This window comes from Eublepharis macularius, chromosome 11 (genome assembly GCF_028583425.1).
Source record: "Eublepharis macularius isolate TG4126 chromosome 11, MPM_Emac_v1.0, whole genome shotgun sequence".
NCBI lineage: Eukaryota > Metazoa > Chordata > Lepidosauria > Squamata > Eublepharidae > Eublepharis > Eublepharis macularius.
The window spans coordinates 57,368,361-57,388,327 of record NC_072800.1 but is presented as its reverse complement, the minus strand read 5'-3'; the positions used below and the strand labels follow the sequence as shown (position 1 = coordinate 57,388,327).

The 19,967-nt window shown below is 40.7% G+C and overlaps 1 protein-coding gene across 9 annotated transcripts in view; it reads left to right on the top strand.

Moving 5' to 3' along the window:
* Positions 1-19,967, top strand: part of PHF14 (PHD finger protein 14) — a 175,027-nt gene that overhangs the window by 13,182 nt on the left and 141,878 nt on the right. For all 9 annotated transcript variants that reach the window (XR_008597838.1, XR_008597839.1, XR_008597840.1 and 6 more), the window contains exons 4-5: positions 4,227-4,371; positions 17,751-17,910. Coding sequence is in view for 6 of the 9 variants with exons in the window: in XM_054991576.1 (XP_054847551.1) it covers positions 4,227-4,371; positions 17,751-17,910 (305 nt within the window). In the remaining 3 variants the exon portion in view is untranslated. The remainder of the gene's footprint in view (positions 1-4,226; positions 4,372-17,750; positions 17,911-19,967) is intronic.

Sequence of the window (19,967 nt, the reverse complement as noted above, 5' to 3'; positions counted from 1 at the left end):
ACTCTTACCGAATCTGACTTCAGAGCAGCAGGCTGAAGTTTCAGTAGATCTCTGCAGATGCTACTGATTTCGTTTTAAAAGGCTGTGGGTTATTTTTATATCAATCAGTATCAATCTAAGAGCAGACTTAGATGACTCACTTATAAGCCAGCTGTTTACTTGGTAATAAACTCAGTATACTCAAATTTGCATATGATGAAAAGCCGTTGCATGCTGAAATCCTGATTATTACTTGGTAACTATAATCAAAAAGCATTGGTTGTGGTACTCTATGATATTCATGCAAACTTTTCAAATGTAACTAGTGGTTGGCCTGCTTTTTAGTTTATGACAGTGTTGCCTTCCTGTCCTTTATATTAAGAAATACCAGTATGCGATATAAGTAATAATTATCACTGATATTAATTATCATTGATATATAAACTTCTTTCGTGCTATGAAAGGGAAAAGTCAACTTAAATTGTTAGTAAAAATATTAGGGTTTTCCCCCTAATTTTGTATTTATATAACCTTTATTCTTCGGTGGTTGTATGATGGGACAATACTATAGATGCTGCAAGAGATTTACCAAGTCAGATTGTTCCAAGAGCTGTAAGTTATAGATGTCAGTACTTGAATAATAATTTATGAGTTCTTGCACTCAGAAGATCAATGGCTTTTTCTAGACCACTGTCATTTTCTCATTTTTTTTAATGTTCCAGAGGGATAGCCGAGTTAGTTTGTTGTTAAAAAAAAAAAAGGAGACTACTATAGTCAAACAAATTTATTGTGGCAGTTTTATGGCATCTGATGATGAAGTGGGCTGTAGTCCACAAAAGTTTATGCTGTTCTTTAAGATGTCGTAAGACTCCGTTCTCTTCACTGTATCCATACTGGTGACAATGATATTGTGCTGGTATTTGTGGGGAAATAGTGCTAAAGATTGGATAATAGGGAATGGAACAATGGTTGAAATCTAATATTAGTAAGGAACCAAACCCATGTAAATGGTACCAGAAACACGGACACGTCAATTGGAGTCTGTAGTTATAAAAATTCACGCATCAGTTAATTTTGGCTAGGATCAAAAGAACTACTTGTTGACCTTTTTTTCTTTGAACAGCTGACCACCAACAGTGTCCCAAACTATATTTGAAATTTTATTTAGGGACTAAAGTAGTTTGACACATCCTGGCCTATAGCATTTGGAATCAACTTTTCTTATAACAAATAAAAAATTTGGTTGAAAAGTTAAATTTTGAATAGTGTGATGATGTAACTTTGGTTAATTGGCTGCTTCAGTGCTTTGTAAGATTATCTGATGCCAGTGGAGTCTTGATATTATGCTCTTCTTCCAAGGATCTCATAGTGGTATTTTAGTCTTAAAACAACCCTGTGAGGTATGCTGAGGAGGAGATGGTCAATTACCACCAAGGGCAATAAATTATTTACTCAAAATATTATTATTCGTGTCTTGCTCACCATGTGAATAAAAGATATACAGTCAGTCAAATATTTACAATGTGTACATATACAATTACATAAATACACACATATGTCCCATAATAGCTGCAAAGAGACAATGGTAATTCTATAACTTCCGATACAAATTTGCTGGAGTAATGACAGTTCTTGGAATGATTCTTCCTCGTGTCCTCACACTCCAAATATGTGGTGATGCCAACAGGATGGTCAGTATAAGGTAAGTGTTCAAAAACAGCAATGTCAGAAGAGCCTGATAGGATCCCTCTGGATCTCCAGGTAGGTGGCAACGAGCCCGCCAGCTTAGAGTTGCTCGTTTCGGTTTCCCTTCATCCTGGCCTCCTCTATGCACATGATAGTCCTAGTCACACTCTCCAGATAGAAACTGTAAATTAGCGTTGATTGGAATTGGAAAGTTTCTATCTGGAGAGTGTGACTAGGACTATCATGTGCATAGAGGAGGCCAGGATGAAGGGAAACCGAAACGAGCAACTCTAAGCTGGCGGGCTCGTTGCCACCTACCTGGAGATCCAGAGGGATCCTATCAGGCTCTTCTGACATTGCTGTTTTTGAACACTTACCTTATACTGACCATCCTGTTGGCATCACCACATATTTGGAGTGTGAGGACACGAGGAAGAATCATTCCAAGAACTGTCATTACTCCAGCAAATTTGTATCGGAAGTTATAGAATTACCATTGTCTCTTTGCAGCTATTATGGGACATATGTGTGTATTTATGTAATTGTATATGTACACATTGTAAATATTTGACTGACTGTATATCTTTTATTCACATGGTGAGCAAGACACGAATAATAATATTTTGAGTAAATAATTTATTGATTTATTGGGTTCCTAGGGCATCTTGCCCTTGGTGGTAATTGGCTTTGTTGGGACCCTTTTCTCTTTTTGTGGCTGTTGGAGGAGGAGATGGTGACATGCCTAGGGCCAACCAGTGAACTATGAATGTTAAAATGATGGTAAAGACAGAAATTATATAGTGAAGGCAACTGTGATTCAGTAAACTAGAGCTGTGTTACTGCTGCTTCAGAAGTTGAAGGCTGAGTCAGGAATCATTTGTTGTAGGTCAGTTTGGAGGTGTTATGTAAGGAATATGGCAAACAGGAAACAGCAGTTAGGTACAAGCATAGCGATAGAGGACTCCTACCCAGTTCCCAGTTCAGTCCGGAATTAGACCTCAGCAAATAGCTGTTTTCCAAAATAATGAGAAAATAGTTTCTTCTGAGCTCAGTGTCAACATGCGCACCCTTCCATGCTCTGAGTTGCATAGTCCATAGGGTGATAAGATCTAAATGCTTTTCTCAAGTTGCTGAATTCGGCTTTATTGACCTTTTACCTTTGTTGACCTTTTACTTAATTTGTCTTGTGGCAATAACAGGGAGGCCTAGCTGGAGGCCTCCCTGAGAGTTCCCATGCCTTAGTATCTCTACCTGGAAGCCAGTGACATAGAGTTTGCAGGCTGGTTTGACATCCATACTGACTCAGGTGCTCTAGGAAACCTACAGAGGGCCTGGCAACTCTTCAGAGGTTGAGGAAGGGAGGTCTTATGGCTACTCTGTAACCAGGCTGGGGGGTACAAAAATATCTGTAGCTTAACCCCTAAAAAGCTCTAAAAATAAAACAGCCCACTTAAAAAAAACGTTTAAAAATGGTTTTCCTCTGCCCTGTTCCACAAGCCACTATGGAAAATGAAGGGTCAAAGGTAGCACACAGCAGTGTTTGGGGAGAAAAAGGCCTTTAGATGTTAGGGTCCTGGTCCATCAGGAGTTTTAAAGGTTACATCCAGCACGTTGAGTTGAACTCTGATACATACCAGCTGTCAGTTTAAGCTAAAGTGTGCCATTGAGTCTCAACAAACTCATAGTGACCCCATGAAATTCCACCTCATGAGGTTTTCAAGGCAAGATATGAGCAAAGGTGGTCTGCATATCTCTTGCCTTTAACTTCATGGGGGTTGGCTTCCTCCACATGGGGGTTGCCTTTAACTTCATGGGGGTTGGCCCCAGTCTTCCTTGATGGTCTCCTATCCAAGAACTGACTTTTTAAAGCTTCTAAGCTCTGATGAGATCAGGCTAATCTGGGCTATTAGAGCTGTTAAAACAGCCAATGTAGCTGTATAAAGTGTATTCCCTGCTAATAGGCTGGTGGACTCTGAACCAGTTTCTGTGTATTCTTCAAGGATAGCCCAACGTGGAGCATGTTACCATAGTCAAACAATGAGGTTACAAAAGTGTGCATTTGATCAGGGTGGCTAAGAAAGGAGAGTTGGCAAACCAAATGAAGCTGATAGAAGATGCTCTTCATTGCCACTGCATCAACATGCTTTTCTAACAGCCAGGTGGGTCCATGAGCACTGCACACCCAAGCCCTTAACCCACTCTACAGATACCAACTCGATGCCATCAGGACAAGTGGATTCATTCCCTTTAAAGATCAGCCTTCACAATCAATATTATCTCTTGTTTTGTCTGGATTCAGCATCAGCTTATTCTGCCTTAGCCACTGGACCACAGCCTCAAAGCCCTGGTTCAAAGCCAAGATGGACACATCTGGTGGCTTAGATAAAGAAATATAGAGCTGGTTGTTATAAAAAGGATAGCAATAGATATGAAGTAAAAATTCTGAGGAATAAAGTTAGTAAATATACCCATTATGAATATGAGCTTACAAGCACAAAATAAGTATATTAATGTAATGCTCTTTCCAATGTAACAAGTGCACTTTTACTTTTCAATAATAGGACTCGCTGATTCTTGAGAAGTCTCAAAACTGGAGCTCCCAGAAAATGGACCATATTATGATTTGTTGTGTTTGTCTTGGGGACAATAGTGAAGATGCTGATGAAATAATCCAATGTGACAATTGTGGGATAACAGTGCATGAAGGTAATTTTCCCATGTTGCTGTTTTACAACAAATACAAACTTTTCTTAGTAAAACAATCAAGACTAATTGTTTATGTATGATTTTAAATAGATGCATTTATTATTGATTTTTAGTTGTCTCTTAGTATTACAATTTGTGTGGGTTTGGACATTGGAATATTGTGGCATTTTTTGAGTAAAAATGGTGTACATGAAGATATAAGTAATTAATTACCCTATCCTGAGTCAATCTGAGAAGCAGTTGGGTTTTTAAAATAAAATTTATTATTGATTTGTTTAAAATATTTGAATGTCACCTTCCCACTCAAATAGGTCTCCTGAGTGGTGAACATTAAAAATAAAATAAAATAACATTTTAAACAATTTAAACTTAAAACATTTAAAATAGTATAAAAATTGCTAAAAACACACAAGCACCACCAAGAAAAGGAAGAAGGGTCAATAATATTTATTGGGGGTGTGCCAAATAAAGCATTGCTGGCAGAAGACAGCAATAGAGGAGAGGGTGTTCCAAAGTTTTGGCACCATGACCAACAAGGCCCTTTCTCAGGTTGCCAGTGCCACCTGTCTGGCCTCAGGTAGCAGGGACATCCAAAGCAGGGTCTCTGAAGATGACCACAGTGAATGTATAGGTTCATATGGGAGAAGGCAATCATTAAGGTATACTGGCTTCAAACCATATGGTGTTTTAAAGGTCAATACCAGCATGTTTGCCATTGGGAGCCATTGTAGATGGTCCGAACAACCCACTCCAGTCATCTGGTCACAGCATTCTGTATTAACTATAGCTTTTGGACAGTCTTCAATGGCAGCCTCACGTAGGGCACATTGTCTAGATGTCACCAGGGCCTGTACTACAGCGGCAAGATCTTTTCTGCCCAGGAAGGGCTATAGCTGGCTCACTAGACAAAGCAGGTGAGAGGCACCCCATCAGCTGCTGCCACCTGTTTATCCAACAAGAGTCCCATGTCCCACAACAACTCCCAAGCTATGAATCCTCCTCTGGGGGCGGAATGCAACTCCATCTAGAAGTTCTGGATTTTTCTTTTGTAATCCTAGGGTTTTTTCCCCCTGGGAAATGTGTACCTAGTTACCATAATTCATACTTTAGAAATCTCTCGACAAGACTGCTATAGTTAGCCTTATGGGGGGGGGGGGGTTACTTTGGAAAGTGTTCAGAAAATGCATGTGGTCCAGAATAAATTCACTAAACGGGCACTAGCCAAAGAAAACACACAAACTCCATTTCTGAAACAATTGTACCAGTGAGTTTCCAGGTCCAATTCAAAGTGTTGACTGTATTCTCTGAAATTCTAAATGGTCTGACCACTAAATAGCTGAACGAATGCTTCTTGCCATATCATTAGACTTACGGGAGAGACCTATTAAGTGTGTCTGCCTCCTCAGGTGGGGCAGATGGTAATCAGAGAACCTTCTCCATTATTGATTTTTTGTTGTCAGGTGAGGCTTGTCTGGCTACTCCCCTTGCTGTGTTTAAAAGACTGATCATGGTCTTCTTTTCGGGAAAGTTTTAATGCTCCAACTATAACTGTCACTAACTTATGCTTTGTGTTGTTTGATTCTGATTTTATTATTGCATTTTATTATTTGAATGCATTTTATCTTTATTGTAAGCAAGTTCAAGGCTCTTTTTTGGTTGAAAAGCATGGTATATATTTAAGGAATTATTATTATGTACCATTATGTGTTTGGTTGAATATGTCTTCCTACCTGATTCTTTAATTCCTTGTCATACATTCTATAAGTTGTATTTCAGAAACTAAATTAAATATAACTCTTACCCAGTATAGAAGAATTGGATTTAAACTGACCAAGCATTAATTAGCTTGTTATACTATTTATTTTTGTCATCAGTATTAAAATTTAGCACTGTGGTAGCATATATTTGAAGAATATCTAGATCATCCTGCTTCCCTGAGGTAAAATGCCATCCAACTTACAATGCCCTTACTGAAAATGAAATGCATGAATTAATTGTCAGTTATAGTTCCACGATGTTTCAAGTAAACATTTGAAACTTAAATTTAAAGGAGATATATAATATATAATATATATTCATCTGCAGTCTTCGGTGCAGTTCCATATAGGGGACTGTGCTTGCACAGACCAGCCGATCGGAATAGGATTCCTCAAACTTTTAGGCTATTTGGGGCGGGGTGCAACCTCGCCCACGGGCCACTCTGAGCCATTTTTTCCCATCAAAACAGTCACGGGTGAAGAGGCCCCCTCCATTTTCCCTCAGTTCATTTTTTGCCACCGTGGAGAACGGATGCTGTTCAAAGCTTAGTAGTTAGTAGTGTTATAGTTTTTGTTGTTGTTAAAAAAGTAGTAGTAGCATAGCGTTTATAGAGTTAGTGTTTGCTAGCTATTTATAGTTAGTGTATATAGTTCGTCTTCGACTTCGCAGAAGAATGAGTCGACTCGTGGAACTTTCTTGCTTGTCGAGGTGCGGCTTTATAAATTGTTGGGGGATAAGTCTCTCTTCAAGAAATGTGAGGATTGCACGACCAAAATGGCAAAGACTGATAGCTATTCGTTGTGCCTGGCTTGCTTGGGTGAGGGAAATGTGGTGGAGCACTGTAAACACTACCAACTGTTTACTTCCAAAGCGCAAGGGGACTGAGCAGGGAGACTTAAAGCTATGCTCTGGGAAAGAACTATGTCTAGTTTCTCAAGCCCTGCAGCTAAGAAATCTGCACTGGCGGAGCGTCCCACAAATCCAACTTCTGGAACCGTAGCAGATCAAACACCGGCATCAGATCCAATGTCTCCAGAGTCGCCTCTGGACCCCTCGGTTCCAAGAGCTCAAACCTGACCACGGTCTTCAGCCTCAGCTGGCACCCCAGCTAGCATTTTGCTAGTCAAAGGCGATCTCCCAACTCCTAGAAGTGGAAGGTCGAAGTCCCTGATTCCAATTGGAATGGAGGAGAGTGCTGTCAAACCTCTCCAGCGCAAAGATAAGAGCAAACATAGATCTTAGCTGCGAGCAGCTTCACCCGCTCCGACCCCTTCATTGGAGCCAGATCATCAGATACCTCCACCCTTGTCCTCAGTGAGGAGATCAAGCTCCGCTTCTCCAGCATTGGGTGACAGCACCTGTTCGGCGGAGCGTCAGAGGCAGAGATAGAGTTCCAATGAGAGATCTCGGTAGTACCAGGCGAGAGCACTTTGGTATCTTTCATACCCTCCACCAGGTTATCCGCATGACTGGGAGTACTATCTGACATACCCTTTCTCTGCTCCAGGATCATCCAGGTTGGTTCCAAGCAGGTCACACGAGTCGGATCTCACATGGTACCCTCGAGCCTATCCATCAGGTTTGAAACAAGGGTCTGACTTGGATTCAGAAGAGGAATTTCTTGGATCTACATGGAGCCCTAGCTGTACTTCAGAACCATCATCAGAGGAGACTGTGGGAGAATCAGAACGGGAGTTCCCGACCATTGACTACAATTGTATGGTCAACAAATGATGCATATGGCAAAGTTGTTAGAAATTGATGTGTCAGCACCCCAGTCCAAGGCCAGGGATAATATCCTGAAACATATTTATGCTGACACACCAGAGGTTGTAGCCTTTCCAATGGTAGAGGGCTTTGTTAAAATAATGGATGAACTGCGCCAGAAACCTGCTTCTATCCCTGCAACAACAAAGAAAGTAGAGGCTCTCTACAAGATCAAAAGACAAGTGTGCTTATCTCTTTACTCACCCACCAGCATCGTCCATGATAGTGGAGGAGTTGCAAGCAAAACAGAGACAAGGTAGCTTTGCTACTCCAGCAGATAAAGAAGGAAGGAAGCTGGATGCAGTGGGAAGAAAGTTTTATTCAAGTTCTGCCCTCACTATCAAAATGGCCAATTTCTTAGCCATCATGAGTGGCTACCAAATTTTCCTATGGCAGAAGATGGCTTCATACATAGATACCTTACTTGAGGAAAAGAGACCACTTGCTAAACTCATTCAAGATGAGGCTACCATCCTTTCTAAACAACAGATTGGCACTAGCAAACACATCTTGGATAGAGCAACAAGAGGTTTGAATACGACTGTTGCCCTAAGTAGACACGCTTGGTTGAGGGCCACTGCATTGCCCCTTGAGACAAAGAATAAAATAGAGGACATGCCCTTCAAAGGGGCACACTGTTTTCAGAGGCAACAGACAACTATTTGTTGAAGAAAAAAAAAAGATTGATAGGCAGCCAAATCATACGGTATCCTGCCTCAATCCTCTGGATCGGCGTTTTCCTACCAAAGCCCTGGCAGGAGGAGTTACCAGTCCAGGAGGGAATACCGTTCATATAGGTTTCAACCTTAAAAGAACCAATATCCCTACCGAGCTCAATATCAAAACCAAAACCAGTCTCGGAGATGGCCCATGGGAAAGGCAAAGTCGAGCCATCAAGCCCAAGCCCAGAAAACCCACCTCAGGGTCGTAGGGAGCAATTATGACTAGTCAGTTCGCAAGCTGCCAGACTTAAGTTGTTTTTGAACAGTTTGTCACAGTTTTTTGAAACTTGGCAGGTCATCTCTGAAGATGTGTGGGTTCTATCGATTATTAAAGAAGGTTACAAGTTGGAGTTTAATACGTTGCCTCCTACTTATTTACCGAGACAAGCTCCTATGAATGTTCTCTCTGAGTTACAACAGGATATTGAATCAATACTGAGTAAAGGGGCCCTGCAAAGAAAGTCTACCTCAGATAACCCCTTTGGGTTCTACTCACATTTCTTCCTGGTAGATAAAAAGGATGGGGGAAAGAGGCCCATTTTAGACCTGAGTGGCCTGAATTAATACCTACAAATTTCTAAGTTCAGGATGGTCACCCTACCCTGGGTAATTAATATGATTGCTCCAAACATGTGGTTTGCTGTGTTGGATTTGTAAGACGCATATTTGCATATCACCATATGTCAAGAGCATAGGAGATATTTACGTTTCAATTTCAAGGTGATATTTTTCAATATACAGCACTGCCCTTCGATCTAGCAACAGCCCCAAGGGTATTTACCAAATGTGTGGCTGTAGTGGTAGCCTACCTTAGGAAGTTAGGTTGTGCTAGTTACCCATATTTGGATGATTGGCTAATCACTGCTCAGTCACCAGAGGAGTTACAATCTCACATAAGCCTCAAACTCACCACATGTAAAAACTTAGGCCTCATGGTGAATGAGAAAAATCCAATTTGAAACATAGTAGGACAGTAAAGTTCATAGGAGCAACCCTGGACGTCACAGCCAACAAGGCCTTTCTGCCTCTTGACTATAGTGAGAAACTAAGAGCATTGGTACAGTACTTCTGAAGGAATAGATTTCAGTCAGCCCAACAGGGAGGGACAGTCTCTATAAAATTGTGTCGAGAAGCTCTCTGATTATGGGATTGGGCTATTTCCCAAAATATTACACTTCCTGCGCTCCATATTGCAGATTCCCAAAATATCACAGCAGATTACCTAGGCTAGGGACCATTGTGGAACTATCTGGGTTCCTGGGGCGGGGTGGGGGGGGGTGGGAATAGATTATATAGTCCCTTCAGGAACAGCTTAGAAATGAAGTGGGAGAAAATTGTTTTACTGTCCACACTGGTATGGAATGCCAAAACAGCTGCTAGGTAAACTTTGATAGATGAGGAAGCTAAGCCGGAAGCCTGTAGTGACACTAGATAATAAAAAATATCACTTAATGGGCAAGTATCAGGGGCTATGCCCGTAGAATCAGCCCGTACGGCAAGTCTGTTCCACTTTAAGGCATATGAGTTTCTAATTGAGGGCTTGTGAGTGTTTAAGATGATGTTCGCAACTTCTTCTGAGAATTGGACGTTGAATGCTCTATGGGCCATGCTGTCAGTTGCATTCTGCTCAGATCATGGTGCCATGTTCGCCCAATGCACAGTAAATCCGGTATTAACAGGAGGTGCACATAGTTCCCTTTGGCCATGCCCTTGAGGGTATGGAACCATGGCTGTCATGCCCAGAATGGGGCTATTGGGATACACCTGGTCTGATCTGCACGAATTTTGCAGATTGCCCTCTGGATTAAGGGAGTTGAAGGCATAGAAGAGACTTCCCACCCACTTCATTTGAAAAGCATCCCCTTCTGAATTCCTGCACATGCCTCCTCTGGAACAAAAACAGGGAGCCTTTTTGTTCTTCCCCAACCTTTACTCTCCAAGAGAACAAACACTCCATATGTTGGATGTAAAAAGAACAATTTTATTTTACATAACTAGAACAAAGACATTTCTCAAGAGTAAAACATGCTTTGTGTGTCATACAGGCTAAAACAACGGCAAAGCAGCATCCTCTCAAACCATTTCTAGATGGGTAGTGTCAGCAATTAGACTCAGCGACAAGATAGTAAAAGTCCCTTGTCCATTTAACCTGAAAGCACACTCACCAAGGGGACAAGCAGCATCAGCAGCATTCCTGCGGGGAGTGCCATTGGGAGACATCTGCAAGGCGGTCACATGGTCCTCAGAGGAGCCGTTTGTCAAGCACTTCGCAGTGGATGTCATCTCGAGAAGGGAGTCTGCTGTGGGACAAGCGGTTTTACAGTCACTCTTTGCTTGAGAGCATCACCCCACCTCCTTGATGAGTAGCTTGCTATTCTCCCTATGTGGGACTGCACCGAAGACTGTAGATGAAAACAGAGTTACACTTACCTGTAACTGCTGTTCATCTAGGTCTTCGTGCAGGCACACATTCCCTCCCTCCTGCCCCGCTGTGAGCTCTCTAAGAAGTATATTTATGGAAACTTGCGGCGGTGTAGGAGAAGTGAGGGAAAATAGGGGGGGCAGCCTCTTCACCATGTGACAGTTTCGGCTAGAAAAAACAGCTTAGAACGGCCCATGGGAGAGGTCGTCCCCCCAAATAGCCTAAAAGCTTGAAGAATCCTCTTCCGATCGGCTGGCCTGCACAAGCAGAGTCCCCTATATGTGCCTGCACGGAGACTTAGATGAACAGCAGTTACAGGTAAGTGCAGCTCTGTTATCCCACCTGTTCTAGTGTTCTGGCTGTCTTGGTCATACTTTTTTGTGATTGGGAGTGCAATCCTTTGCAGAGTTATTCTGGTCTAAGCTAATCAGTTTCAACAGGTTTACACTGAAATAACTGCATAAGATTGCAGCAAGAGCAAGCCTCTGTAGGTAGGAGCTGTTCTGCTCTGACTTCTGTTAAATTCTGAGAAAAGATAAACTGGCTGCAACCAGAAAGATTATTGAGAAGGAGCAAAACCACCACAATACTGGTCATCAGAGGAAGGTTTTAGTGCTCACTTGGGTGCAGCACTGAGAATGCTGCTTTATTTTCTCTCATAAATGATTTTTTCCCACTCAGACCAGTCTAGGGGTGGTGGTGAGTAGAACAGTAAAGGATATAATTTGGCCTAAAAGGTAAAGATATAATTTGGCCTAGAAGGTGGAAAATCTACCACCTTTCCCTGATACTGTGTGGCAAAACCTCCGCAGCATGAACTTGTCTGTGTTCTTTGTAGTAGGACCTTCTCTTTTTTTAATATATAGTGACCCTAGTTATAAGAACAGGCATTTTACTTGTTATGATATTTAGAACTCTTTTCTGTTAAGACTTGGATGCCAGATGTTCTCTAACAGTGCTTGGTGAGGCTGTTGTTCACCAAGTCTGAAAATGTATAATTAATTTTTAAGTGTTCCTTTTTCATAGAGAGACATGTCATCCTGTGGATAAATCCAGTTTTTAAAAATAAAATTCTTCTGCTCAGTCCTGTCATTTTGGATTACTGCTTTTAAGCTAAGCTCTCCTAACAGAGCCCCCCAATTGTGATGTCAGTTCGCTGATGCACTGATTGTAGTGTGTCTGAAGAAAAATGTCTGGTACATATCGTAGCATATGACATAAATGAAAGTAATTTACTTGTTGGAAATCAACCTTGGATAGTTGTTATAAATTAAAGGCATGCTACAGTTTTCCTAAAATATTTTGATGTTTGTTTATTCTGTTGTCTACATTATATATGCAGGAGTCTCCATGCCCCTTAGAGTTTCATAATTAGGAATCTTGGCCTGTAGTAATACTTACCCTCTGCATAGTCTTTTTCGGAGTTGACGCTTTCAGGTACCACTTTTATAAAATGTTCTTCCATTTTCTTCAGGGCTTTCCATTCTCTGAAGCAGGCCTATTTGTTTCCAAGTGGTGTTTTGTATGTTAAGTAGCATAGTGATTGGGGTAGCAAATCAGCATTCTGCTGGTTCGAATCCCACTGCTGCCGTTAGCTCAGCAGGTAACCTTGGGTAAGCCACTCCTCTCAGCCACAGTTCCACAGCTATATTGCGGGAATAATAACACTGACTTTGTTCACTGCTCTGAGTGGGGTGCTAGTATGTCTAGAAAAATGGTATATAAGCACAGTTTTTGTTGTTGTTGTTGTTATAAACAGAATGAGAACATAGTCATTGTTTTAAATTCTGCAGTATTTTCCGATGTGTTGTGAATGAAGACTGGCCACTCTGAAGTAAAGAACAAGCAAGTGTGCAAATTAAGAAAAATAACTTACTGTCAAAGATTGTAGCAGGTTACAGTTACACAGGATTGTAGAATACAATCCTTAATGAGTCATTTGGTAGCACCTGCAAGTTTCTGAAAATCGCATCTTCCCCTTGCAGAGGGCGCCGGCTGCATGTCTAACAGGGAAAAAAACATAAGCAGTTTTTGTTTCTAATGAGAAGGTAGATTTCATGTGGTTGTGGTATATAAGTTTATTCAGGACAGCTCTCTCTCTTTCCCATTATAAATAAGGCTGTATAAAACAGTAGTATTATCAGAGAACTGAAACAGAGATGCTATAGATAGACCATTCAGCCACTGGGTAACAACACACTGAGTTTTTTCAGTTCAGCTAATCGCTGTCAAACATATGGCAGCTAGTTTAGTCATGTACTGGTTTGGTCACTGAAGATGATGGATCACAAAAACTTAACATGTGTAGCTTATGGAGGTCTATGTTTTTAAAAAGTAATATTCTAAAATGCTCTGGGGATTTTAGAACTTCACACACATGCTCTGCTGAAGCTGTAGTGGGAGCTTGGAAAGTGACACTCCTTGAAGCCCTAGACAAGGTTGCTCCTTGATTACCTCTCTCACTCTTAAGGTGGAAGCCAGCCCCATGGTTCACCGCAGAGCTGGGTGACCTAAAGAGGGCTCAAAGACATGTAGAAAGATGGCAGAAAGCTCATGCTGAATCTGATAATGTGTGCTACAGAGCCCATTGGAAGACATGAAGCAGTGACTATAGTGGCAAAGAAACATACTTCTCTGCAGCCATTACATCAGCTGGTTCATGTCCATCGCAGTTGTTTAAGATATGTCGGCGTCTTCGGACTCCTAAATCTGAACCTCTACTGGCTCAGGAACAGGCACTATGCTGTGACATGTTTGCTAAAAGTTATTTGCTGATAAAATAGCATGAATATGCTGTGATCTGGATGCCAGATTTAATTTCAGCAAAGCAGAAAAATGCTTAATACACTATCTGGTCCACTTATGGGTATTTTGACCCAGTTACAGTAATGGATATGGATAGGACAGGATACTGCCATCTGTGAAGATCACTACTTGTGCACTGGATCCTTGCCTATCTTGACTGCTAAAATAATGCAAGGACTACATAAATGAGCCCTTGATATCTATCATAAATCAGTCCTTAACTCAAGGTGCCTTCTCTTGGCCAATCAAAGAGAAGGTTGTCTGCCTGTTACTTAAAAAAAAATCTCTAGACAAAAATGATGTGGCCAGTTATTGCCCAGTCTTTAATCTGCCCTCTCTGATTGAGAGAGCAGTAGCAGAACAACTACAGGTTTTCCTGGACAACTCTTGTGCTGTGGACCCTTTTCAGTCTTTTTTCAGGCCAGGCTATGGAAGGAAGGCAGCTCTGGTGGCTTCAGTTGATGACCTCCATCTGAATATAAACAAAGGTTATGCTTCTTTGTTGCTTCTCCTAAACCATCTGCAGCCTTTGACACAATAGATCATGCTATTCTATTGAGACACTTGGAGGCAGAAGTATGTATTAGAAGATGTGCCTTGAACTGGTTAAAATCATTCCTTATGGACCAGACTGAAAGGGTTGCTGTAGGAGACCAGCCATCTTCAGTCTCGAAATTATCTTATGGGGTTCTACAGCGTGGAATCATATCCCCCATTTTATTCAATCTCTGTGTGAAGCCTTTAGGAGAAATAATTCGTAGCTATGGAATTGGATGTTCTCAATTAGCGGATGACACCCAGCTCTCTCTTTCTATATCCAAATCCCCTGCTGATGTGGTTGAAGTCCTGAATCGTTGCCTGTCACCTGTGGTCAGGTGGCTGAAATTGAAACTGAACCCAGACAAGATGGAAGTGATGCTGGTTGGGAAATCAGAGACACTTAAAGATATTGTTCTCTCCACTTTCAGTGGGGTTCAGCTGAGTCTTTCAGACTGTTAAAAGCCTAAGTGTTATACTGGATCCAGCGGTGCTACTAGAAAAGCAAGTTGATGCAGTTGCAAAAAAATGCCTTCTACAAATTCTGTTTAGCCCACAAGATGGCGCCTGACCTTGACATGGCCAATCTGGCCCCCCAGGTCCACACCATGGTAACATAGAGACTACTGTAATAAACTCTACATAGGTTTCCCGTCAAAGTCAGCTCAGAGACTTCAGTTGGTGCAGAATGCTGCAGCTCAATTATTATGAGGAGCTAGGCATAGTGTAAACATTAACTTCCATCATGTAGTCACTCCATTGGCTATCCATCAGTTAACAGGTTTAACTCAAGAGTTTGGCTTTTGCATACAAAGCTCTTCATGCTCTTGGTCTCTCATATCTATGGGACCTCCCTCTCTTTGTTCCATCATGGTAGCGTCTCTCCTTTAAACAGGACCTTTTGTATCTCTCACCCTGCAAGTGGGTGAAATTGGCAACTGCCTTTACACGCTCATGCTCTATGATGTCACCTTGTGAAACAGCATGCCTGAAGAGGTCCTACTGTCAAGGCTGTCTGCAAACGGTGCAAAACCAAATGTTTCAGTAGGACTTTTTTACACAGATAACAAAGCTATGCTGTAAGGAAGTGGTTTGGAGAGATGCTTTGATAAATGGATAGAGATGGTAGACTATACTACTGTGTATCATCTGTTGCTGTAATTATGTTCCTACTGAGTAGTTTCTATATCTATTATATCATGTCAAGTTTCAGTATTGTAAGTTTTGTTTCAGTATTGTAACAAGTCTGTCAGATTTTTCTGCTTGTTTTCAATTTCTGTAGTCTATAATCTGTACTCTGCTTATTGAACGTCTCATTTGTTGATTGTATTGACTCACACTAAGTAATCCAGTGTGTCTCAGTGAAAAGGACAGACTATAACAACAACAATAGTAGTAGTAATATAAAGTATCCATAAGCAACCTAAGTCTGTATTTGTGTCTCTTGTTGCCATTCCAGACTTCTTTAGCCATGTGGTGGTGAACTGGTTTATACATTGAAATGTAAATAAATAAATGCTTGTGGTATGGTACTTGGGTAGATTATGAGTAGGTTAGAACAACCTAGCAAAAATTATGGACTCACCCTTCTTTGTTCATTTCCTTAGATCATTGCCCATTCTCCTAAAAATAGAAAAATGTTATGAATCTTCCTCTTGAACATGCAACGATGTGTATATCTTTCAGGAGGACAGACCTTCTAATTCTTGTTATTTGAGCCTAAACATTCTTTTAGTCAGTACTTTATGGCAATATGTAAATGTTTTAGTCAACTAATAACTGTCTGTTCTGAAACTTTCCTATGCAGACTCTATATAGCCTTTTTTTTTTTTGGCCAGAGAAATAACATGAGCATGTGAGATAGGGTTGGGAAGTCAGGTGTCAAGTCTGCTAATTATTTGCCAGACTACATTAAGTGCTCAAATTTGAATGTAAGCGACATCATATAATATGCTATTTTCCCCCTTATGACTTTAGTTGGAAAAATAGTTGTGTGTGAGAAAATGTGAATGGCTTTGTCTTTTCTTTTTTAGTTCTTATTCAGTTGAACTGTGTTAAATTGAACTATATTTGGTCTTGTGTTGCTTGGGAATTCTAATTGGAAGTCATGTATGTGACTCACTTGCTTTTCTTTGTTTTAACTATCTTCTTTTGTTCTTGCCAAACTGCTTTCTGATATTTCTGAAAATACGAGATTTTTGTAAGTAATTGGAGTGCCCTGGTATGTTTATTTATTTAGGGTACCCATATGTTGCTTTGTACCCATGTGGATCCTCAAATCAATTCATAAACAACATCAGAAAGTATAAAACATTAAATTAAATTTGATTTTATCTAGTTCAGATTAAGAAAGACTTCTACTGGCTACACACAACACAGCCTGTAAGGGTAGCATTTACCTACTGTAGGAGAGAATTCAACAGTTTGGGTTAGCAGTTGGTTCAGCTAATACTGGTTGCTGTAGGAAGGCCCTTGACCTCAGAACTGTGGCCAGTTGACAAACTTCCTCTTCTTCAGAGCTAGATTGTAGAATAAAGGGTTGTAATCTCAGCCAACGTCCCTAATTATGATTGTCTTGGAAATGGTTTAAACACATTTGGGTTGAAATAGAGACAAGAAAAGCTCTTTGATCCTGTAGTAAATTTTAGAGTCTCTGGAGCTACAGGTTTTTTTTTAAAGATTTAATTTCAAAATGTTCATTATATCTGTGTGGAGCCATAACTGGAGACTGTTCTTAAAAATAAAAATAGGTCAAATTGTTCATTTCACCCCAAAATATTACTATTTAAAATGAATTAATGTTAGGTTTTCTCCTACAAAGTTGACATGTTTTGTGTAATGGAAGCTAGTACCTCTGGAGCACTGTAAATGAGCAAGTAGAATACACAGTGAAATCAAATTTTAGTATGTGTTTTTATGTTTGAACACATATATTTGCAGAAGCTCTGTTCATCTATTAAAATTAACCAACCACCTCAGGTATAAGGGAAATTTCAGTGTTTCTATGTCTGTTGACCTACAGCACTCTTTCGTGTAGATAGTTTCAAGTGTTGGTCTGCGATCGAAGAGCAAAATCTGGGTCCAGTAGCACCTTAAAGACCAACTAGATTTCTAAGACATGAGCTTTCAAGAGTAAAAGCTCCCGAGAACAGCCTCATTTATGCCATTTGTTGCACATTTGTAAACCCAGCTTGCCATGGTTGAGCATGCCTAGGGTATTACACAATTTTCAGAAGGGAAGAAAATAGCGCCCCCCCCCCCCCCCGGTGTCCTTATACTGTCTCTTTTTCCATGCCTTCTCTGGCTCCTAATAAAATCTCTTGATATAACCTTCCACTTTGATTGGTTTGCTTTTCCTGCATTCCTAGGTTGTTACGGTGTTGATGGTGAAAGCGATTCTATTATGAGCTCTGCTTCAGAAAACTCCACTGAACCGTGGTTCTGTGATGCTTGTAAATGTGGTGTATCTCCAAGCTGCGAACTCTGTCCCAACCAAGATGGAATCTTCAAGGAGACAGATGCCGGCAGGTGAGTTTAAATGAAACACTAGAGTGATAGGTCTCTGAAAATCAATCTGTTCCAGTCATGTGTTCTCCACTGAGTCAGATATAGCTCTTCTCCCCTCTGAGGAGCAACTGAGAAAAAAACCAGCAAGAAACCACAACACTTTCAAGTCAGATCATTCTTTGGATAACTATTGCCCTGTAAATTGATCCATAGCAGTAAACTTGTGGCTCCCAGTAGAGTTCTGAACTGTTAGTAATACTAAAGACGCAACTGGGGAGAGACCAGTAGTATAAGCCCCCCGCCCTCCCCTCCCAATATCTCCCTCAGTCGTTCTCTTCCATGGCCTAGAGCAGTCTGTCCTCTCATTCCCCTTTTCCTTTTATCAGCTGATCTTAACTTTCTGTCCATTGTGGAGCATATTTAGTCTTCATCAGGTGAGAGCATATTGTGAGTTTTCTGGGGGCGGGGTTGGGGGGGTGTCTTTTAGTTAGTTTAGAGTCATTTCTTTCACATACCTCAGGAGCCCCTCAAGTAGGAAAAGATTCTTATCTTTCCTGCGGGTGCTCTGTTGCACTGTTTTTGTCATCTACACAGTGGGCAGCTCATTTACTATTAGATATATAGATATGTTTTAGTGCAGTAAGAAAATGAAAAGTGACAGGAGTGCAGTAGGACCAACAGAAACATCACAAAGTAATGAGCAGTCTTTGTGTTTGGCAGAACTAGGGTTGCCAACTGCCTGGAGAAAAGAATGTCCCTTGAATAGAGTCTCAGTGGGATGCCTTCAGCTGCCCATTTCCTCACATTACTCGTCTATTAAGAGGCAAGACATTTTCCTCCAGGTATGATAGCAACCATAGGCACAACTGGCAATCTACTTTGTACCTGATGGATTAACTTTACTAACAGTGCCGTCCTAAACATAGCTACTTTCTTCTTCTAAGTCCATTGAAGTCAGTGGACTCAATGGACTCTTCTCAGGATGACAATATAAATCTATGTGACATCTCCTGCTCTCCAGGTTGTCACAACCAGCATATTGGGCGCTTTTTCATTATGCTCATGAAGAGTTCTCTCTCTCTTCCTTTCATTTTTACTGAATTTCTAGCTTCGAGAAGAATTTTGGGGAACTGTAAAGAAAGCTGTCTTTGAATCTTTTTTTTTTTTTGCAGTAACAATAAGAGGCTTAAATTCTTTGTCCCAACCACATAATCTGAGTGATTAAAAAGTACATTTTGCGAGACTGTAGTTTTTATCATGTGATTCGGTTGATGCAGGTTAGAGTGGTATATTTGAAAATGTCAATGTGTGTGACAATCATGCTCTGTATCAAAACATGCCACTGTTCTGCAGTCCATGACCCTGTTTTGGAAACTGTTTGGGGGAGTTGTAGCTTGCCATGCAGCTTTTCAAGGCACTGGAGCAGATTTCTGGGCCAAGTGTTAAAAACAAGTGGTCCAGCCATGGTGCTTTCAGGCTTAGTCAGTTCCATTATTCCCATTGTTAGAACAATACCCCTGAAATTCAGTGCACAGTGGTAATTGAATATAGTTCTGTTTGCCTTTTTGTATTTAGAGTATTCTGTATATGCTTAAACAGGAGTCCTAGGGATCCTAAACCATTCATGATTTGGTTGTATTCATAGCATAGATTCATCAGTTTGTATTTGACACTATTCTAAACATTTCTTATTGTTTTAGCATTTGAAATCACAGCCAATAGGCTGTAATTTGACTGTTTGCAGTTAAAATAACAGCATTCTGGTTTTAAGAATACTACCATCTACCTTTCATATAACTGCTATTTTTTGTTCGTATAAAAAGTGTACAAAAACAACCTATTTTGTAAGCTCCCCCAAGAGCTTCATAAAACAAGGGTTGGTAGGGTGTATGTTCAAAAAAATAAATTTAACCCAGCTCCCCCTAAAAATAAAATACCTTTATCTATCCATGTGGAAGTATTTGGCAGCTCTGGCTATTAACAGAGAGTTTATATAATATTTACATGGAATTTTGCAATCTACTATCAAACTTCCAGTATGCTGAGGACACAGAAGTCCTACACACAAGATTACATAG